Source organism: Coregonus clupeaformis, chromosome 36 (assembly GCF_020615455.1).
Source record: "Coregonus clupeaformis isolate EN_2021a chromosome 36, ASM2061545v1, whole genome shotgun sequence".
Lineage (NCBI taxonomy): Eukaryota > Metazoa > Chordata > Actinopteri > Salmoniformes > Salmonidae > Coregonus > Coregonus clupeaformis.
Window position 1 is genome coordinate 38,159,760 of NC_059227.1, and position 23,844 is coordinate 38,183,603.

Below are 23,844 nucleotides of genomic sequence, written 5' to 3' on the forward strand. Positions count from 1 at the left end.
CCTTTGCAAAGTAAAAAAGACTGCCACTGAGCGAGCCTGACTTTGATGTTTCATAGTGATTAAGTTGGGGGCATGGTTAACGAGCCCTCACCAGTGGTCATTATAGTACAGTTATAGAGCCCGAAGCAGTTAAACCTGACTCATATCTCACATGCAGCCTTGGCCTCACCAGCTAATGGCTTATTATTTGTGGAGGAACAACTTGAGCCTTTTCAAGTGGGGGAAGTTGACTTCATGACCTTCACCTCAGCTGAGTGAAAGTTTCTAAACACTGCCACTTACAGTAGCTCATCTAAACAATCTGGTACTCCATGTCATTGTTTTTGTCTGACTGCCACATAACTTGCAGCATCTGTTGCTAGATGCCATATAAAACAAAATTATCACAGAAACAAAATTATCAAATTAATGCATTTCAAATAGGCGATATGTTATGATTTTTTTTCCTGGTAGGACAGTGCTTCAAAATTCAGTATTGTGCAGACCTATTTTATTCATCTCCTGTGACTGCAGGAGGCCAAGGATGTGGAGAAAATCGGGAAAAGATAGATTCTACAAATAGCTTGCTCATTACCTTTGTTTCCAAATCTAACTCCACACATTTCTAAAACTGTCCTGTACTAGCTGTTGGACACATAAGCACCCATTTTGGGAAGAGAGGAGAACCCAACACTATCTTTAAATGTTCTGTACTTTCTGTTCCAACTGTCAGAATCCTGTCATGCCAGAAAGAATGTGTAATTCTCCTCCCACTCTTTCTCTTCTCAAACACACCTAAACAACAACACGTGTCAACAGGCTTTAATATATGGATTTCACAGAGCTCAGCTGATGATAGCTACACGCATACAGCACCTACGCCTACACATGGCCAACAATAATCGTACAAAATGAAGGAGCACATATGGTGGTGAACTACAAAGATCCAGTAATTTACATTTTGTAACACGAGGACAAAAAATATAAGCGGAAAACTAAACATTTATCCAGACAATTTAGCACCATAAGGAATAATTGGTTGAGCAGATATAGTAATGGAATCCTTTTTTAGCCAGTCTAATGAGAGTAATGTAAATTAACTTCCAAAAAAAAAAAAATTGAGCTTTTCCCTTCTACTGCGCCATGGTATTCACAAGATAATATTTATTCAGAAGTTCTTCCTCATTCATGGCCCCTGGGTTTCTGTTGAAAGAGGAAGTAGCTAGCCTACCTCTTAAACTATACCAAATATTCTTCCCACCGTAATGAGAGTGGTGTTCAGGGATTCTTCTCAACCCACACACCTAAAATAAAGATCCAACCAAGAAAAACAAAAACAGACCTGACCTATGACAGAAACACCCGAAAGGGGAAATCCAGAAGTTTGACATACTGTATGAAGACGTGCTACAGGCCACCAAGAATGATAGGCCGCAGCTTCAGAAGCACTATAAACAAACAATGTGTGCAGAGATTGGGATTCAAGTCTAATCTAAGTTACTGTGCACAACATATGAGGGATAGTCAACCAAAAAGTGGATATACTGTTTCAGTGCATCAGTGTTTCTCACTCTTGAATGCTGTGGTTTGCAACCTTTGGCACTTCTAAGTTCAGGTCAAGGCTTCCAACCAAATCCTGGTCAAAAGACCAAAGTGAAAATGCAGCATACAAAGATAGCCCTAAAATATAGCTATGGGATGTTTACCAATGGCTTGGATTCTCAATAGTGCTAAAATATAGCTATGGGATGTTTACCAATGGCTTGGATTCTCAATAGTGCTTGCATGGCTTATTCTTTTTCTTATCCGACCATAATTATTTTCAGAGCTTCATAATTAGGTAAACACAGGAGCTCCTCCCAGAATAGCAAAAATTTAAAAAGGTCCATCCTACTGGGCACATATGTCAATTCGGGCTAGTAGGCGAGTCCAATGGAACGGTTGTAGAGGCCCTCCTTTTGACCACAGAGACATTTTGGTGCTATTTTAAAGCACATTTTCTTCAATTCAAAACATTTGTCCATGGGGCGGAGAGAACATTGCAGTTTCAAAGCTAATTTCCTGAAATTCTACACATTTTGCCATGGCTTATGCCATGTTTTTATGCTATCTGAGTGACTCAAACATTATGCCATTACATTTATTTAATTTTAGATTCTCCCTGACTGTCTAGTTTTTATTTTGGTGATTGTTCGTTCTCAAAGATGATCTTTAAAAAAAATATTCAGTGGGGAGAACAAGTATTTGATACACTGCCGATTTTGCAGGTTTTCCTACTTACAAAGCATGTAGAGGTCTGTAATTTTTATCATAGGTACACTTCAACTGTGAGAGACGGAATCTAAAACAAAAATCCAGAAAATCACATTGTATGATTTTTAAGTAACTAATTTGCATTTTATTGCATGACATAAGTATTTGATCACCTACCAACCAGTAAGAATTCCAGCTCTCACAGACCTGTTAGTTTTTCTTTAAGAAGCCCTCCTGTTCTCCACTCATTACCTGTATTAACTGCACCTGTTTGAACTCGTTACCTGTATAAAAGACACCTGTCCACACACTCAATCAAACAGACTCCAACCTCTCCACAATTTTTTTATTTTATTTTTTTATTTCACCTTTATTTAACCAGGTAAACCAGTTGAGAACAGGTTCTCATTTACAACTGCGACCTGGCCAAGATAAAGCAAAGCAGTGCAATAAAAACAACACAGAGTTACATATGGGGTAAAAAAACATAAAGTCAAAAATACAACAGAAAATATATATACAGTGTGTGCAAATGTAGCAAGTTATGGAGGTAAGGCAATAAATAGGCTATAGTGCAGAATAATTACAATAGTATTAACACTGGAATGCTAGATGTGCAAGAGATTATGTGCAAATAGAGATACTGGGGTGCAAAAGAGCAAAATAAATAACAATATAGGGATGAGGTAGTTGGGTGGGCTAATTTCAGATGGACTGTGTACAGGTGCAATGATCGGTAAGGTGCTCTGACAACTGATGCTTAAAGTTATTGAGGGAGATAAGAGTCTCCAGCTTCAGAGATTTTTGCAATTCGTTCCAGTCATTGGCAGCAGAGAACAGGAAGGAATGGCGGCCAAAGGAGGTGTTGGCTTTGGGAATGACCAGTGAGATATACCTGCTGGAGCGCAGACTACGGGTGGGTGCTGCTATGGTGACCAATGAGCTAAGATAAGGCGGGGATTTGCCTAGCAGTGATTTATAGATGGCCTGGAGCCAGTGGGTTTGACGACGAACATGTAGTGAGGACCAGCCAACAAGAGCGTACAGGTCACAGTGGTGGGTAGTGTATGGGGCTTTGGAGACAAAACGGATGGCACTGTGATAGACTACATCCAATTTGCTGAGTAGAGTGTTGGAGGCTATTTTGTAAATGACATCGCCGAAGTCAAGGATCGGTAGGATAGTCAGTTTTACGAGGGCATGTTTGGCAGCATGAGTGAAGGAGGCTTTGTTGCGAAATAGGAAGCCGATTCTAGATTTAACTTTGGATTGGAGATTCTTTATGTGAGTCTGGAAGTTGAGTTTACAGTCTAACCAGACACCTAGGTATTTGTAGTTGTCCACATACTCTAGGTCAGACCCGTCGAGAGTGGTGATTCTAGTCGGGTGGGCGGGTGCCAGCAGCGTTCGATTGAAAAGCATGCATTTAGTTTTACTAGTGTTTAAGAGCAGTTGGAGGCTACTGAAGGATTGTTTGGAGGTTTGTTAACACAGTGTCCAATGAAGGGCCAGATGTATACAAAATGGTGTCGTCTGCGTAGAGGTGGATCTGAGAGTCACCAGCAGCAAGAGCGACATCATTGATATACACGGAGAAAAGTGTCGGCCCAAGAATTGAACCCTGTGGCACCCCCATAGAGACTGCCATAGGTCCAGACAACAGGCCCTCCGATTTGACACACTGAACTCTATCTGAGAAGTAGTTGGTGAACCAGGCGAGGCAGTCATTTGAGAAACCAAGGCTATTTAGTCTGCCAATAAGAATGCGGTGGTTGACAGAGTCGAAAGCCTTGGCCAGGTCGATGAAGACGGCTGCACAGTACTGTCTATTATCAATCGCGGTTATAATATCGTTTATGACCTTGAGCGTGGCTGAAGTGCACCCGTGACCAGCTCGGAAACCGGCCAAGACCAGAGAGCTGTGTAAGGACATCAGGGATAAAATTGTAGACCTGCACAAGGCTGGGATAGGCTACAGGACAATAGGCAAGCAGCTTGGTGAGAAGGCAACAACTGTTGGCGCAATTATTAGAAAATGGAAGAAGTTCAAGATGACAGTCAATCACCCTCGGTCTAGGGCTCCATGCAAGATCTCACCTCGTGGGGCATCAATGATCATGAGGAAGGTGAGGGATCAGCCCAGAACTACATGGCAGGACCTGGTCAATGACCTGAAGAGAGCTGGGACCACAGTCTCAAAGAAAACCATTAGTAACACACTACGCCGTCATGGATTAAAATCCTGCAGCGCACGCAAGGTCCCCCTGCTCAAGCCAGCGCATGTCCAGGCCCGTCTAAAGTTTGCCAATGGCCATCTGGATGATCCAGAGGAGGAATGGGAGAAGGTCATGTGGTCTGATGAGATAAAAATAGAGCTTTTTGGTCTAAACTCCACTTGCCGTGTTTGGAGGAAGAAGAAGGATGAGTACAACCACAAGAACACCATCCCAACCGTGAAGCATGGAGATGGAAACATCATTCTTTGGGGATGCTTTTCTGCAAAGGGGACAGGACGACTGCACCGTATTGAGGGGAGGATGGATGGGGCCATGTATCGCGAGATCTTGGCCAACAACCCCCTTCCCTCAGTAAGAGCATTGAAGATGGGTCGTGGCTGGGTCTTCCAGCATGACAACGACCTGAAACACACAGCCAGGGCAACTAAGGAGTGTCTCCATAAGAAGCATCTCAAGGTCCTGGAGTGGTCTAGCCAGTCTCCAGACCTGAACCCAATAGAAAATCTTTGGAGGGAGCTGAAAGTCCATATTGCCCAGCGACAGCCCCGAAACCTGAAGGATCTGGAGAAGGTCTGTATGGAGGAGTGGGCCAAAATCCCTGCTGCAGTGTGTGCAAACCTGGTCAAGACCTACAGGAAACGTATGATCTCTGTAATTGCAAACAAAGGTTTCTATACCAAATATTAAGTTCTGCTTTCCTGATGTATCAAATACTTATGTCATGCAATAAAATGCAAATTAATTACTTAAAAATCATACAATGTGATTTTCTGGATTTTTGTTTTAGATTCCGTCTCTCACAGTTGAAGTGTACCTATGATAAAAATTACAGACCTCTACATGCTTTGTAAGTAGGAAAACCTGCAAAATCGGCAGTGTATCAAATACTTGTTCTCCCCACTGTATTGATCCATTATCTTTTTCTACATACTTTCTATCTGGTTTTAGTCTTTTAAGTTTACTTTGAAAACATTTTACAATCCCCAAAATTATTTTCAATATGTTTTTTTGTTTATATATATATATATTCTTTTTTTCTTTTTTTTGTGGCTGTCATTGCTAAATGCATGTAGGGGAAACACTGCTATTTCACCACTATCTCCAACACCACCTCCAGAGGCGGAAACCCGAAGGCCGACAGTCAGGTCAGCCAAGCCCAGGCCAGAGCCCTCTACACCCCCAGCGTCCACTGGTCATGAGTAGCTGGACTCTGGGTCTGGGTTGGGCACGCCAAACTAAACAGGAGCTATCTGATTGACAACACAGAAGTGCATGGGAAGCAGAGAGTGAGGGATAATGAAAAAACATGGGAAACATCCCATAGTCTTCAATGGACTGTAAAATTACATGCTTTTGGTGAATATAACCATAAAGACATATAACCATATAAGCACTCGTTATGCTTTATTATGACCATTAATCAAAGGTTTAACGTAATGTGAATTAGACATGCAGTCAGTGCATACATGGCAGCCTTGGCCTCTTCAGGAACTCAAGCCAACCAAACAGGATACCAGCTTTCCCCGGTAACTCCATTTAATGACATGTCACATCTCTCTATAAAATGTCTAAAATAATCCTGTGAAAACCGCTAACTCTGATAAGATGGCAATAGACGTCAACCTACGCTAAATGCACGTTTTACTGTACAATATAGGTTTAGGCTTAATTCAGAGTCAGTCAAACATATATAGTTTACAGATTTCAATCCAGAGGCAGACTTATTTTCTTCGTCAGCATACTTTTACAGTGAGAGAAAAAAGTATTTGATCCCCTGCTGATTTTGTACGTTTGCCCACTGACAAAGAAATGATCAGTCTGTTTATTTGAACAGTGAGAGACAGAATAACAACAAAAAAATCCAGAAAAACGCATGTCAAAAATGTTATAAATTGATTTGCATTTTAATGAGGGAAATAAGTATTTGACCCCCTCTCAATCAGAAAGATTTCTGGCTCCCAGGTGTCTTTTATACATGTAACGAGCTGAGATTAGGAGCACACTCTTAAAGGGAGTGCTCCTAATCTCAGCTTGTTACCTGTATAAAAGACACCTGTCCACAGAAGCAATCAATCAATCAGATTCCAAACTCTCCACAATGGCCAAGACCAAAGAGCTCTCCAAGGATGTCAGGGACAAGATTGTTGACCTACACAAGGCTGGAATGGGCTACAAAACCATCGCCAAGCAGCTTGGTGAGAAGGTGACAACAGTTGGTGCGATTATTCGCAAATGGAAGAAACACAAAATAACTGTCAATCTCCCTCGGCCTGGGGCTCCATGCAAGATCTCACCTCATGGAGTTGCAATGATCATGAGAACGGTGAGGAATCAGCCCAGAACTACACGGGAGGATCTTGTCAATGATCTCAAGGCAGCTGGGACCATAGTCACCAAGAAAACAATTGGTAACACACTATGCCGTGAAGGACTGAAATCCTGCAGCGCCCGCAAGGTCCCCCTGCTCAAGAAAGCACATATACAGGGCCGTCTGAAGTTTGCCAATGAACATCTGAATGATTCAGAGGAGAACTGGAGAAAGTGTTGTGGTCAGATGAGACCAAAATCGAGCTCTTTGGCATCAACTCAACTCGCCGTGTTTGGAGGAGGAGGAATGCTGCCTATGACCCAAGAACACCATCCCCACCGTCAAACCTGGAGGTGGAAACATTATGCTTTGGGGGTGTTTTTCTGCTAAGGAGACGGGACAACTTCACCGCATCAAAGGGACGATGGACGGGGCCATGTATCATCAAATCTTGGGTGAGAACCTCCTTCCCTCAGCCAGGGCATTGAAAATGGGTCGTGGATGGGTATTCCAGCATGACAATGACCCAAAACACACGGCCAAGGCAACAAAGGAGTGGCTCAAGAAGAAGCACATTAAGTTCCTGGAGTGGCCTAGCCAGTCTCCAGACCTTAATCCCATATAAAATCTGTGGAGGGAGCTGAAGGTTCGAGTAGTCAAACGTCAGCCTCGAAACCGTAATGACTTGGAGAAGATCTGCAAAGAGGAGTGGAACAAAATCCCTCCTGAGATGTGTGCAAACCTGGTGGCCAACTACAAGAAACGTCTGACCTCTGTGATTGCCAACAAGGGTTTTGCCACCAAGTACTAAGTCATGTTTTGCAGAGGGGTCAAATACTTATTTCCCTCATTAAAATGCAAATCAATTTATATCATTTTTGATATTTTTTTTGGATTTTTTTGTTGTTATTCTGTCTCTCACTGTTCAAATAAACCTACCATTAAAATTATAGACTGATCATGTCTTTGTCAGTGGGCAAACATACAAAATCAGCAGGGGATCAAATACTTTTTTCCCTCACTGTAGATCCATAGCTAGTAGAAAATATGCTGCAAATTACAATATTGTTTCAGACTAAAAAATATTGTGCTTTGGACAATATGTTCCATCTTATTTTGTCCTGGTGTCTCAATACCAGAAGAAAACCATGGGATTGGCTCAGGCATCCATGTGAGCCGTTTGTTCCACTTAAAGGGCTCTGGAGGGTGTGGAAGGCATATTAGACTAAAAGGTAGTAGTCATTAAGCCTCTTTGTGTTGTGTCCTGCCTCGATTAACATAATTGACTTCCAACAATCCCCTCCCATTACCTGGTCCTAAAAGAGAGCCTAAAATTGGAACCAAATCTGATTTGGAACATTCTCAAGACTTCAGCGTGAAAAATAAAACTTTCAACTCTTTTGGCCTTAATCCCCCTCTTTCTCTGATTACCAGCTTTTCACTAATTTCTTCATTTAAGTACTTCCATCTTAAAATGACAACAAAGTCAGGAGGGATACATTTTGGGTTTCTGGTTCCTATTTTGAAACACAACCTCAGCCTCCTCAGGTTGGTCAGTTCTGCTTCTGACCGTGATTTCTAGATGTTTTTCTTTCGGGTCCCTATAATTGCACCCTCACTCAGCCTGGAGGGCCAACATCATCCTTCCATTCATAAAGCTGCAACTGCCTCTTAGTGGCATATTGGGTTTATTAAAATGTTATATCTGTATCCCAGTCACTTCCCAGCTAAAACAAGCTATCTTTAGACTCCCACTTTCTACTCCTCAAACTGGCATAGTTACATCATCAACCTGCAATTATTTTCTCCTTTCTCTCAGGCAGTGTGGCATCCTCAAATCACTGGGCCCAAACAGAGCAGACAGATTTTAAACACAGACAAACGTGTCTGTGTCACCCAGACTATGCCTTCCCAGCACTCTAAAACTGAAGCAACCACCACCACAATGACACATCATTAAGTGGTTCAGGAGTGATGTGACAAAGGCTTATTGTAAAAAGGCCAACGTTTGTGCATTTCATAACAGGCCCCATTGTCATGATGCAACACTCTGATGACTAGTACAATAGAGTGGTCTTGAAGGTGTTTAACTTCTATCCTCATACACAAAGACTGTCTGTAAGACCTGGTCCTCCTCCTATCATATCCTGCAAAGTCTTCCAGGACACTTGTATTCATGTGACTCTAGTCTAGGCATTCAATTACGTTAAATGACACAGTATACTTTTAGATAGGGAGGAATTCATCCTGACACACCAAAAAATCGTAGATGCAAATAAAATAAAAAACATGATGCCACTGTGGGGCAGCTTTCATGGTGAAAGTGTGATGGAGGGACTGGGACATGAAACGTTTTTAAGTGTTGACTCCACCTCCTGCGACTCTGGCATTTAACTAAAGGGTGGCTCGACTGGCTTTCTTCTGCGGGCTGTAAACTAAGAGTTGAAAATGATTTAGGTTTTCCGAAACCTAAACACATCCTAGAGTCCATTTCAATCGTATTACAGTAAACCTTGAGCTGGCATGGATTAACAGGTGCAAAACAGCTCAAAGAAGAACAAAGATAAATACTGCAGATAAGGAGACACAAATACAAGTACAGCTAACCTTATGAGGACACACAATTCAGTCCCATTCAAAATCCTATTTTCCCTAAACCCTTACCCTAAACCTAACCCGTCCTCTTACCCTAACCCTAACCCAGAAACCGAACAACCCTAAACCTAACCCTAGCTCCTAACCCTAAAACGAACCCTAGCTCCTAACCCTAAAACGAACCCTAGCTCCTAACACTAATTCTAACCTTAACCATAAACCCCCTAGAAATAGCATTTGACCTTGTGGGGACCAACAAAATGTCCCCAGTTGGTCAAATTTATGTTCGTTTACTATTCTTGTGGGGACTTCTGGTCCCCATCAGAATAGTTAAACACGTACACACACACACACAGAAAATAGTAGCAATTTGAGGCACAGCTTCTGTATACAAAATGTAAAGCTGCAATATTTAATTTTGGGCTACCAGACCAAATTCACATAGAAATGTGAGTTATAGATCTGTCATTCTCATCGAAAGCAAGTCTAAGAAGCTGTAGATCTGTTCTATGTGCTCTATTTTTTTGTTTCCCGTTCATACGTTTATTTTTATGTCTTTTACTTTCGGTTTTGTACACTAGCTTCAAACAGCTGAAAATACAATTGTTTTGGTTTAATGAAAATATATTTCACAGCGGTTTATATGGTACAATGATTCTGTATATTGCTTGCTTTGTCACATAAATTGAAATTAGGCAAACTATTAGAATTTTTGCAACCAGGAAATGGTGGAGCGATTTTTGCATATTGCACCTTTAAGTATATCTGTCCACTGCATGTGACTGTCCCACATGACACTGTGTGTAATAAGAATATTATTATATAGCCCGTGGTGACATCACAAAGCACAGTTGAGAGACTCTTGGGAAAACCAAAGGTAGGTACTGCACATAATCAAATCAGTTAACTAGATAGGAAAAAGTATCAGTTGTGGTAAAACAAATTACACAAATAAGACCATGGTGGACCTTCGAGGACACCCGACCACAAGAGGTCTGAAGACAGAAACTCAACTCTACCCTCTGATATACCCATCTTGCACTGCGGCTCAGTGGAGGCATAGTACCGCTGTATGCACTCTACACCACACACAGTTAAAATAGTTTAGCTCTCCGGTGAATAAAATAACATGGCTATAAACTTAACTAATGTTTACCAGAGTTCACTAAGCTGACATACCGTATTGATTTTGTTACCACAATTCATACACAATCTGACATTAAAATCCTGCAAGGGAGCAATATATGAATATTTGTTTGCTTGCACAAGTGCACAAGGCTGAAGCCCACATTGTTGCCTGGAAATTCCTGCCATAAGGACTCAATGGTCTGGGCCATCCACTGTGTTATTTACGCTGACAGAGGGACTACATGGGGTGACGGGGAAAAATTCTCACTCACTTTGTTATTTTGGAGACAATTCATGTACCCATGCACCTGTTTTTGAGCAATCGAAATATCCATAAATGGGTAGAAGAGGGGAACACTTATGTTGTTATTAGAATTCATCTAAGACATCACAGAAAAAAGTTATACCCATATAGCTCTGTACATGACTTGAACTTATGACCACATATACCCTCAAAAATATTAAATCTCTTTCCGTGCCGCTCCATTGAGAACTGGTGAGGGAGGGAGGAGGTGTGGGGTTTTTAAATGCTATGAGAGGACTATCATCCTGAAGTGACATGCCTTCTCTCTCTGAAGACATGGCACCCTTCATTAAAGCTGACATCACAACGGGGCGGGACGTCTATACTAGGTTGATTCTGGGTGATGCTAGAGACAGATTTGGTATAAATACCCCGAGCCCAGTGGCCTGGGTAGCAGCAGCCAGCCCAGACTTAACCTCCAGACTTACGGACTATACAGCAACGTGCCGGGACAGCAGCTTCCCGACCCCTACTGATCTTTTGGAGCCTAATCTTCTCTGCTGGTAGGTGTACCCTGCCCGCTTTCTCTGGTCTGCTCTCTGGGTGTATGTGTGTGTGACTCTTGTGTGGCCCTCTGTGCCTGGTGCTGTGAGGTGTACAGTGTGGATGGGGCCATGGGGGAGGATGTTGGGGTCTTGGGGGAGTCAGTTGGGGGCATGGTTGAGGATAAGGTTGAAGTAGAGGGTACTGGGGGTGTCTAGCCTCAAGTGTTCCTCGTAGCACGCATCTTAATTATCATTGTGATGAGATGGTTCACTTGGCGGAGGAAGGGATGACCCATACATTAGAGACTGAATCTGAGGTAGCTCTGGAAATCTGACTGAAGAGTGGGGGTCCGCAATGTTCCCTACTGTGCTTGTTTCTTGTAATTCTGACACAGAAATGTTAGTTTGCTGTTGTGCAGGCCCTGTTATAGAGCGGTAATAGAACAGCCAAGCTACTGTGTGTCTCGCCACTGTGTCTCTGTATGTTGAAGAACATTGACATTTCAACAAATTGAAAGGATGTCTGAAAAGATTCTGAAGTTCTACATTTCTTTCATGCAGGTTTAGCTTCACAAGATGGACCTCAGGGTGACAAGCGTTCTCCTCCTCCTGGTGGCCTTGGCCGTGGCAACGCCAGAGAGATACTACCATGTACAGAAAGTAGCCAAGCAGCAGTATCCTACCAAGAGCCATGTCCAAAGTAAGTCTCAACATCTTCATGTCTATCAGCATGTTATTATTGTAAAAACTATTTTGTACATCAGCTTTGCAGTACATTCTCTTGGTGGAAAGCTTATGGAAGGTTTCATTCCAATTCTAGACTGTACTAGAGGTTTGTCATTGGGACCAGGAGTTTTTCTTCACCACCTGACTAGGAAAAACTCTTGGCCTTTTTTATAATACCTGTCAGTTCCAACAGAGAATAAACATGTCAAACTGGAAGATACTTGGCTGTTTTGAATTCCTTATAGTTTTAACAAATGGGACTTTAAGAACAGGATAGTGAGAAATATATGTAATATGGACAAATAAGCATGGTTTGCTAAAATATGTTTTAAAAAGTTACTAATTAGCCAACCTGTTTCTGTTACTTAGCCAATCAATTAATGTAAAATTGCTGAATATCCAGCATTACTTTCATTTGAAAATACCATCACTGTGGAAGTTAACAGTTTTTACTAAAGCCCTCCACATTTGATCTTATGAAACAGATTTGATAGCACATTATCCTTAACAAGGGAACAAGTAACTGAGATTTATTGATGGGACCTGAGGCAATGTCTTAGTCAAAATTGTTGAGGGTTTTCACCTGACCATAGTTGTGGTGGCAATAGGAAACCATGGGCCCATGCATCCTTCCACAGCTCCCAAGACATGACACACTCATTCATCAACAGAAAGTGGACAAAAAACTGTAGTTAGGATAACAACTATTCTCCTGGCTGCAACAGTGCTGACAGTCAGACCACAGAGGTTCTGTAAAAGTGAGAGCCAGGGGCAATTATCACTTCTGTATGCCTCATAAAAAAACACCAACACGCACCAGTTAAAATGATGCTAGCTGCCACATACAGTGGCTTGCGAAAGTATTTATTTTTCCTATTTTGTTGCCTTACAACCTGGAATGAAAATTGAGTTTTTGGGGGTTTGTATCATTTGATTTACACAACATGCCTACCACTTTGAAAATGCAAAATATTTTTTTATTGTGAAACAAACAAGAAATAAGACAAAAAAAAAACAGAAAACTTGAGCGTGCATAACTATTCACCCCCCCCCCCCAAAGTCAATACTTTGTAGAGCCACCTTTTGCAGCAATTACAGCTGCAAGTCTCTTGGGGTATGTCTCTATAAGCTTGGCACATCTAGCCACTAGGATTTTTGTCCATTCTTCAAGGCAAAACTGCTCCAGCTCCTTCAAGTTGGATTGGTTCCACTGGTGTACAGCAATTTTTAAGTCATACCACAGATTCTCAATTGGATTGAGGTCTGGGCTTTGACTAGGCCATTCCAAGACATTTATATGTTTCCCCTTAAACCACTCGAGCGTTGCTTTAGCAGTATGCTTAGGTTCATTGTCCTGCTGGAAGGTGAACCGCCGTCCCAGTCTCAAATCTCTGGAAGACTTGAAACAGGTTTCCCTCAAGAATTTCCCTGTATTTAGCACCATCCATCATTCCTTCAATTCTGACCAGTTTCCCAGTCCCTGCCGATGAAAAACATCCCTACAGCATGATGCTGCCACCACCATGCTTCACTGTGGGATGGTGTTCTCGGGGTGATGAGAGGTGTTGGGTTTGCGCCAGACATAGCGTTTTCCTTGATGGCCAAAAAGCTCAATTTTAGTCTCATCTGACCAGAGTACCTTCTTCCATATGTTTGGGGAGTCTCCCACATGCCTTTTAACGAACACCAAACGTGTTTGCTTATTTATTTCTTTAAGCAATGGCTTTTTTCTGGCCACTCTTCCATAAAGCCAAGCTCTGTGGAATGTACGGCTTAAAGTGGTCCTATGGACAGATACTCCAATCTCCACTGTGGAGCTTTGCAGCTCCTTCAGGGTTATCTTTGGTACCTTTGTTGCCTCTCTGATTAATGCCCTCCTTGCCTGGTCCGTGAGTTTTGGTGGGCGGCCTTCTCTTGGCAGGTTTGTTGTGGTGCCATATTCTTTCCATTTTTGAATAATGTATTTAATGGTGCTCCGTGGGATGTTCAAAGTTTCAGATATTTTTTTATAACCCAACCCTGATCTGTCCTTCTCTACAACTTTGTCCCTGACCTGTTTAGAGAGCTCCTTGGTCTTCATGGTGCCGCTTGCTTGGTGGCGCCCATTGCTTAGTGGTGTTGCAGACTCTGGGGCCTTTCAGAACAGGTGTATATATACACTGAGATCATGTGACAGATCATGTGACACTTAGATTGCACACAGGCGGACTTTATTTAACTAATTATGTGACTTCTGAAGGTCAGTGGTTGCACCAGATCTTATTTAGGGGCTTCATAGCAAAGGGGGTGAATATATATGCACACACCACTTTTCTGTTATTTATTATATTATTTTCATTCAACTTCACCAATTTGGACTATTTTGTGTATGTCCATTACATGAAATCCAAATAAAAATCTATTTAAATTACAGGTTGTAATGCAACAAAATAAGAAAAACACAGAGGGGGATGAATACTTTTGCAAGGCACTGTAACACTGCTTCCAAGATATCTCACTCTTGACAAATATTGAAATATCCTGCTAAATATCCTACTATCCTCTCTTCAGGAGAAAGCTCAGAAGACAGCGGGGAAAGTAGAGAGGGTAAGACAGTGGGTCTTGACAAAATGGAAGAGATCAGACCATTCTGTCAAGAATATGGTCCGGAGTCAAGTGTTGCCGCTCAACCAGACTCCGGCACTCAGTAGCTTTGTTTAAGATGTTTTGTTTTGATGCAGTTTTTATGGCCGGTGGCCTCTGACATATAAATAGAATCCTTTCCCACAAGTCAACAATGAAAGCTTAGATTTCTGAAAAATCTCCAAAATAGATCTTACCACATTGCACTCCCAAACAAACCACTTTGTAGTGCTTAAATTGTCTCATACTTCTCAAAACAAACACCCTAAAGTAGAGTTGACAAAATTGCATATAATCTCAAATATGCTGTAAGATATTTTTTTAAGTAAGTCTGATATACATCCTCAGGATGTATAATGTTACAATGCGAGAGCCATGGCATAGCCTACATATAGAAATATATACGGTTTGACGCTGACAATAGACACAGGATCTAGGCCTAAACCATGCAGACTAGACAAGTCAAGATTCAACAGCTAGCTATGCCACTGTGCTGACCGTGGTCAGTACCATCACCTCCCCGTTTCTGGGGTATGACTTGGCTGCCAAAGTGTCCAGTTCTGGCACATTCTGCTCTTCTGGGGTTTCAAACCTACTCTTCAGTGGCTTTCTAATTACAGCCCTGTCTTGCCGTTTTGTTCTCAAAGTGCTATTCCAAAGCAGGAAAAGGCAAACACTTTTTAATGTGTTTTTCAACAAATCATGCATCCAATCCACTTCGTTCACTGTAGCCAAATGTTCCATACTGACTTTTGTATCAGTACTTCACACCATGGCAATACTACACCACACATTACTTGAGGACAGTGTTGGGGAGTAGTGAACTACATGTAACGTTACTACATTTAGCAGTAGCTTGGAGGTAGTTTAACTAAATTCAAATCTAGGTAATGTTTTCAGTAGTTAATTACTTTTTGGCATAATATGCAACAAACAACATGGCTTCAGGAAATTGTTGATGTATTATGGGCTAACCTCTCAAAGGCAGGGATAAAAGTATCCCGTCAGCATTTCAGGATTTAGGCCAGATGCCACACATTTAAACAACCATTATATCCCACTATGGCCTGCATTTTACCCTATGACCTACCCTGTACTGCCTCACAAACTCCACACTAAGAAAGAGGAAGAAAGGGTTCAAGGTGATGCACATGCATCAACAACTGGAGGACCACTAACCATATAATTCACTACAGACAACTTGGGAAATTAAAGGGTTCAACATAGTATGGGTAAATGAAACTAAAGTAACTGGCTACAGTAGTCTAATATAGTCTCAACATGCTGTGCATTGTACATGTACACCAGTGTTTATGTGAACATCTCCTCAGAACACTGGTGCTGTCAAGATGACCCTGGGAAAAGCAGTCAGTTCCCACAAACTCCCTCCATAATCACAGAGCCTACTCTGTTGTTTAAATCACAGTGTGGTGTTTCAGAGTGGAACACCAAAGCAGAGGACTCAAGGATAAAGGAACCAATTGACATGCAAGTGGTCTAAGTGAGGGAGAAATGGACGTGACTTAACAATGATACATTACATGACCAAAAGTATGTGGGCATCTCATTCCAAAATCATGGGCATTAATATGGAGTTGGTCCCCCCTTTGCTGCTATAACAGCCTCCACTCTTCTGGGAAGGCTTTCCACTACATGTTGGAACATTGCTGCGGGGACTTGCTTCCATTCAGCCACAAGACCATTAGTGAGGTTGGGCACTGATGTTGGGCGATTAGGTCTGGCTCGCAGTCGGCATTCCAATTCATGCCAAAGGTGTTCGATGGAGTTGAGGTCAGGGCTCTGTGCAGGCCAGTCAAGATCTTCCACACCGATCTCGACAAACCATTTTTATATGGACCTCTCTTTGTGCAGAAGGGCATTGTCATGCTGAAACAGGAAAGGGCCTTTCCCAAACTGTTGCCACAAAGTTGGAAGAACAGAATCGTCTAGAATGTAATTGTATGCTGTAGCGTTAAAATTTCCCCTCACTGGAACTAAGGGGCCTAGCCCGAACCATGAAAAACAGCCCCAGACCATTATTCCTCCTCCACCAAACTTTACAGTTGGCACTATGCATTGGGGCAGGTAGTGTTCTCCTGGCATCCGCCAAACCCAGATTCGTCCGTCGGACTGCCAGACGGTGAAGCGTGATTTATCACTCCAGAAAACATGTTTCCACTGCTCCATAGTCCAATGGTGGCAAGCTTTACACCACTCCAGCCACACTTGGCGTTGTGCATGGTGATCTTAGGCTTGTGTGCGGCTGCTCGGCCATGGAAACCCATTTCATGAAGCTCCCGACTAACAGTTATTGTGCTGATGTTGCTTCCAGAGGAAGTTTGGAACTCGGTAGTGAGCGTTGCAACCGAGGACAGACTATTTTTACGCGCTACGCGCTTCAGCACTCTGCGGTCCTGTTCTATGAGCTTTTGTGGCCTACCACTTCACGGCTGAGCCGTTGTTGCGTCTAGATGTTTCCACTTCACAATAACAGCACTTACAGTTGACCAGGGAAGCTTTAGCAGGGCAGAAATTTGACGAACTGACTTGTTGGAAAGGTGGCATCCTATGACGGTGCCATGTTGAAAGTCACTGAGTTCTTCAGTACGGGCCATTCTACTGCCAATGTTTGTCTATGGAGATGGCTGTGTGCTCAATTTTATGCACCTGTCAGCAACGGGCGTGGCTGAAATAGCCGAATCCACTCATTTGAAGGGGTGTGCATATACTTTTGGCCATGTAGTGTATATAGTGCAATGACGAGCAGAGGCAAAATGTTACATTTTCAAGCTTATCTTATTATCATTTAATACTTTGCTTTATGACTTCTATTTTGCACAGGATGGACATCTGAGAGATGGTAGTTTAATCAGGTCAGGGAAACCCCCCACCGCTATATGTTTGCAACAGGACTCAATAGGAAAAAACAAACATGACTGGTGCATGACAGAGTTGTTCCTCAATACCAATACAAATAGGGCACAGATATCAGTAATCCGCTTTCTAAAACATCTAAGATCTATTTAGGGCATCACTGAGAATACATCAACATATAAAATGAAACATTAGACAAATGATTCAGATGCATTAAGAATAAAAAAGTGGACTCAACTCTTCAATTGAGAATACTCTGATAGCAGACAATGGACAAAGTGGCTAAGTTCACCTTGACTGAAATCTAATGACCTAATGAACTCTGGAAAAACAAAAACAAACTCTGACAAACTTATTGAGATGGAGAAAAAAAGAAAAAGAGATCCTGAATCTAAACCAATTACAGTTGACTGTAGTTGTTACCTGCATCTTAAAGCCGCAATGTGTAACTTTTTGGGCGACCTGACCAAATTCACATAGAAATGTGTAAGTCTAAGAAGCGGTAGATCTGTTCTATGTGTGCTATTTCTATGCTTCCCGTTCTTACATTTTGTTTTTTCATCTTTCACTTTCGGTTTTGTACATCAGCTTCAAACAGCTGAAAATACAATATTTTTGGTTATTGAAAATATATTTAGATGGTACAATGATTCTCTACACCATACATTGCTTGTTTTGTCACATAAACTGAAATAAGGCGAACTATTAGAATTATAGCAACCAGGAAATAGCAGAGCGATTTCTGCATATTGCACCTTTAAGTAATTATACTTATCCATTTACCCAGCTGTTGCAGGGGAGCCAGGTATTCCAGGATCCCCTGGTGAGCCAGGACCTATGGGGCCCCCTGGGCCTCCCGGCAAGAGTGGCATTGGACATCCCGGACCAAAGGGCCCAGTCGGGCCCCCCGGACCTGCTGGCTACTCCGCAGCTGGCAAGCCTGGCAACCCAGGTGCTCCTGGGAAACCAGGTAGTAATGGCATGCCCGGTGAGAAGGGCCATACTGGCGCAACTGGCGCCATGGGTCCAAGAGGATCTCCCGGTTCCTCTGGAAGCCCAGGACCTGCTGGATACTCTTCTGCAGGCAAACCTGGCCCACACGGTCTGCCCGGCAGCATGGGGCCAAGGGGTGAGTCCGGACTTAAAGGACATCCAGGTATCCCTGGTCTGCCAGGTCAAAAGGGAGAGAAGGGAGTTGGTATTCATGGGGCACCAGGTGCAGTGGGTGCAGTGGGACCAATGGGACCATCTGGTATGCCCGGTCAACCCGGAGTTGGTAAGTCTGGTGCCCCTGGATACCCCGGGGAGCCTGGGAAGTCAGGTACTCCAGGTAGGGATGGAGCTCCAGGAGCCATGGGTCTGCCAGGGCCAAAGGGCCACAATGGAAACCCTGGGGTAGGAGCACCAGGAAAGCCAGGTGAAAATGGCAGTCCAGGTATGCCTGGAAATATGGGACCTAAAGGTCCCCAGGGACATGCTGGACAACCAGGTGCATCTGGCTTGCCAGGAGTTGGTAAACCAGGAGCTAATGGCATGCCAGGAGACAGAGGATCACCAGGTACATCAGGAACCACGGGTCAGAAAGGAGAGCCAGGGCCAACAGGTTACACTGGGGCAACAGGTGCTACAGGGCTTACGGGTCCAGCTGGTCCCCAGGGTGCTAGAGGATTCCAGGGAGAGACAGGTATTCAGGGACTTAAAGGTGATGTCGGCATGGTGGGAGCTCCTGGGGCAAAGGGAACCAAGGGAGATCAGGGACATCAGGGTCATGCAGGGAAGTCAGGTATCCCCGGGGCAGCAGGCCCTCCTGGTGCAACAGGTGCTACAGGACATCAGGGTAATAAGGGAACTCAGGGACATACTGGCGCTCCAGGTACTCCAGGTGCAAATGGTCTTCCAGGAGCAAAGGGACACCCAGGCACACCTGGAGGGCCTGGGAAACCAGGCGAGAACGGCATCTCAGGGGCAAGAGGACCAGTGGGGCCTTCAGGTCCAGCAGGTCAACCAGGTCTTAAGGGTCACCCAGGTCTTCCTGGTACACCCGGCCCAGCTGGCCAGATGGCCAAGGGAGTTTCTGGTCCCATGGGTCCACCTGGAGCTCCTGGTTCCAGAGGTCACGATGGTAACCCAGGTGCTATGGGACCTCCTGGACCACCTGGTCCCCCTGGTGAGATGGTCTACCATCATGAGAAGAGCATGCCCATAAAGTCCCATGAGATTATGATGCCTCATCATGAGATGATGAAGGCCCCTATGTCTGCCTTCAGCGCTGTTCTGACTAGGGCTTATCCTTCAGCTGGATCACCTATTCAGTTCAACCAGATTATTTACAATGGTGAGCAGCACTATGACCCCCAGACTGGCATCTTCTCCTGCCAGGTACCAGGTCTCTATTACTTCTCCTACCATATGCATGTTAATGGTGCTAATGCATTGGTGGCACTGTACAAAAATGGTGAGCCAATCATGTTCTCATACGATGAGTACAACAACGGCTTCTTGGATCAGTTGTCTGGCAGCACTGTTCTTATGCTGAATGCCCATGACCAAGTCTACATTCAGGTCCCTGATGAGGAGACCAATGGTGTCTTCGCTGCCGACAATGTTCACTGCTCTTTCTCTGGGTTCCTGATTGCTTCAACGTGATACAGACACTAATCCTTGAAACCTTAAAGAAACGACTTAAAGAAATAGATCAGTTTACAACTTCCATTGAGATTTGGTTGTCATTGTAGAATAAAAAATGTATGTAATATTCTACAAGTTAATTTGTCTTTGAAAAGGCTGAAAAAGAAAGAGCAGCAATTTTCTGAAGTATTCCATTGAGAAGGGTATTCAGTTCATGGAGGCATTCAAATAAATTGAGAGGAAGAATATAATTTAGGAATTAAATGTTTTTTATCACTATTCCCTTTCCCAGTATTTGCACAAGTATTCAGCAAACAATGATCAAGGAATACAAAACAGTTTGAAAATACACAAAATGGTGCTCTTTGACTGCCTGTAACATTTCCAGCAGTTTTTTTTTTCATAGTGTTTAATAAATGTCTTGTAATATACATGCAAAGGAAATCATTGTTTTTTGTTTTTTTTTGCAATGCTGTAACAAACCTTTAACAAACCAGCAGTGTGATATTGCACCACACAGTATGAAAAACAGTCATTCAAAAATGTATTCTGTCAACAACAACTGTATGCCTTAGGATGCAATATGCTATGTTTAACTTCCTGACCAAAGTAAAGAAGTTCCGAAACTGATGCTTTTGTCTTGTTTTTCTGCGACAGTCTACGGTAGGAAATTGAAAATATTGTTTGATTTTGAGCCCACCGATATGGCCAATTAAATGAGTGGTTCTGATATGGTGCACTGATTCAACAGTGGAAAGTGATTGATTATAAAATAAGTGATCAACCTACCTTTAAATGCTGATGTGTTGTAGTTGTGGTCGATGGCAGCAACCATGTCTTTCCAAAAGTCTGAATTCACCTCATTCCCACGCTGTTGACAAAAACAAAATAATGTCCTTGAAATTAAATCTTTATATTTTGTTGTTTTTTATATGTTTTATTATTAACAAATGTGTAAACATTAATTATCTATTAATAATCATAATGAACATTTATTTTAATAGATTTTACCTTGTGCAACATATCCACAACCCTTCCACAGAGAAGAGCCCCAGGTAGATCGAAATAGTTGTCATAAAAATAGTACTTTGCTGCGGAGAATAAAACAGAAGATATTTATTGTGAGAAACAATCCAATCATTCATCACTCTGTAAATTGGAAATAAAGTGAGAAGAAAAAAAGTACATGTTTTGAGAAGATTGCATTATCATGAAAATTCAACTGCATCACAAAAAACAAACAAACGCTGTCACAAGGATTGGAGGGGAAACACAGATCCAAGATGAAAGACTTACTAGATCTCGTAAATGTGGTATTGAGGCTACTGAAGTGCTTCCATTCCCTTTTTGGACCGTAATGTTTAATGATCTCTTCTGTTCTGAGGTTATTGGTCCCATGGGTTGCTCTGATCAAAACAAACAGGTTTAAAGTCAGGCTTTTTATTCATTTTGGGTGCAAAGAGAAGTAAAAATAAAAGACATGCGTGCCCAAATACTGTACATTCATACCAACACTTCAAAACAGGCATTTTTCCTATCAATATAAATGGAAAGCAATATCAAAGCATGCATTTAACTGTATCATTAACTGTAATCGTACCGTAAGACAGTTCCATCTTCGGCCAACTTAACCAAGTTTCCATCCTCAAGGTCTACCACTAAGCCTTTGAAACTGGACATACAGAATACACATTTCATAGTGGTCATTGGCAAAAAAATAAGCATGTTGATCAATGTCCTATGCTAAGCAATAACGATAAGAATATGTGAGCATTATTCAGCATCTTCCTTTTTGCTTAAAAAGTGCCCTTTATCCAACCTGAAAATGGGGTAGTGGAATGATGCATGCAGGTGGTCTGAATTTACAAGGGCACACCACGGTTATTACTGATTACAGAATAGAGAGGAAGGGATGATTTTATTCAGTCATTCTGCTGCTGCTGCTAGTGACTCACCAGAAATCCCAGGTAGCAGGGGTCAGTGTGAGAAGGTCCTTGTCATAGTCTTTATGCTCCACCAGATACCTGGTAAAGCTCTCATAGATCAGCTGCAAAGAAGCACAATAATATAGGGTCACTGTTATAATCTATCCACAGGTGGGGTGAACATTCAGTGACACTGAACATGTATTACTGTAAAATGCATACACACTGTACTGTATTGACAGCTACCATGATGGAGCTGCCTCGCATGCATTGAAAACCTATTTGTAAAGTCATGGCTTCAATGTCATTTGTGTTCCTGACAGAGAGGATGCCATTGGTTTTCTGCAGCTGGCAGTCAGATGTCACACAGACACCTTAAGGGCCTGCTGGCTAATCTGTTGTTGCAAGCATATTGCTTATACATTTCATTTATGCATGCAGTATAACGACATACAGTATACAGTGTTATGTTAGCGATATCATGTTGCAAAAGCGAAAGAATCCCCTGCATTACAACAATGTCGTTTTAGGTTTTGGCGCTTGCATCACGACTGCAACGTTTAGCATATGAACACCATGTAGGAAGTATTTTATATTCCATTCGTTTCGTAATACATTGTGAGTAGTAGCTATTGATGAAATGCAGCGATCCATGAATGACCGACTTGACACTGCGAGTTGGAAAGGATGGTGATGTTGCGGGCAATCGTTAGGCTACTTGGTAGCTATAGCCGGCTACATTGTTACTGTATTGTATTGTCAGAAATGCCAAAAACAGCTCGCAACGTTCGCTGTAGCTCGTGAGCTACAAATAAACTCACCCTGGAGGTCTCTTTCAAATGGTACCGACAGAGAGTGTGGTCCAAATCAAAACCAATGACATCACAATCTGAAAGGGAAAAATATTCGCTCATTTTAACGAGAGCGCTGGAAAACAAGGATGTTGCACTGTACAGATAAACGTGCACTCCTGCACACTACTGTCAATCAATGGGCTCGTTTGAGTGGTTAGGCAACCGACTGCAGTCGAAAGTCGAGGAGAACGTTGGGGAGCTGCATCTGCGACAGTCAGACACCGATGTGGTTTTCCAACAGCAAGGCTCAGTGCAACATGTCAGTGTTGCCATTGTTTATAAAGTTTTTATTTGTAATGTCGAAATAAACATGTCTCCAACCCCCATATCACACATTCACAAACTGTTAATATACAGTACACTACCGGTCAAAAGTTTTAGAACACCTGCTCATTCAAGGGTTTTTCTTTATTTTTCCTATTTTCCTTGCTGTAGAATAATAGTGAAGACATCACAACTATGAAATAACACATATAGAATCTTGTAGTAACCAAAAAAGTGTTAAACAAATCAAAATATATATTATACTTGAGATTTTTCAAATAGCCACCCTTTGCCTTGATGACAGCTTTGCACATTCAGCTTGAACACGCCCAAAATCAATGACGAGTCTGCAGCCTCCAATGGAAATGGCCGTGTTCGAAAGGCTCAGAATTGCAATGTATCATGGGTAAATTGTGATTGACTGATTTAAAAAATAAAATAATGAGTCGTTACTTATGATGCAAGGTAATATGTAGATCAGTCAGTCGGCAGTCGCCTGCAGTCGTGTTGATGCTCTGGAACACGGCCATTGCATTTATCTCTATCGAAACGTGGGCTGTTACAAAAGGCAAGGGGACGCATTAGAGGATTTCTCCAACAACCAGACACTATCGTACAATTTTAGTTAATCAAGTCTAAGAATTGTCTATCTATAGTTTGAT

General features: G+C 42.5%; 2 protein-coding genes across 2 annotated transcripts in view; one reads left to right on the forward strand and one right to left on the reverse strand.

Annotated features, from left to right (window-relative positions):
• Nucleotides 1-23,067, reverse strand: part of LOC121552324 (5'-nucleotidase domain-containing protein 1) — a 96,138-nt gene extending 73,071 nt beyond the window's left edge. The window contains exons 1-6 of the mRNA XM_041865141.2: nt 22,886-23,067; nt 22,095-22,186; nt 21,740-21,811; nt 21,436-21,545; nt 21,151-21,230; nt 20,929-21,010 (exon numbers count right to left, since the gene is read on the reverse strand). Of these exons, the coding sequence (XP_041721075.2) occupies nt 20,929-21,010; nt 21,151-21,230; nt 21,436-21,545; nt 21,740-21,811; nt 22,095-22,186; nt 22,886-22,978 (529 nt within the window). The 5' untranslated portion in view covers nt 22,979-23,067. The remainder of the gene's footprint in view (nt 1-20,928; nt 21,011-21,150; nt 21,231-21,435; nt 21,546-21,739; nt 21,812-22,094; nt 22,187-22,885) is intronic.
• On the forward strand, nt 11,214-20,769 carry LOC121552323 (collagen alpha-1(X) chain-like). Its single transcript, XM_041865140.2, has 3 exons — nt 11,214-11,307; nt 11,851-11,989; nt 18,299-20,769. Exons 2-3 carry the CDS (start codon nt 11,866-11,868, stop codon nt 20,155-20,157), a joined length of 1,983 nt encoding a protein of 660 aa, XP_041721074.2. The 5' UTR covers nt 11,214-11,307; nt 11,851-11,865; the 3' UTR covers nt 20,158-20,769.
• Nucleotides 23,068-23,844: the final 777 nt, after the last annotated feature.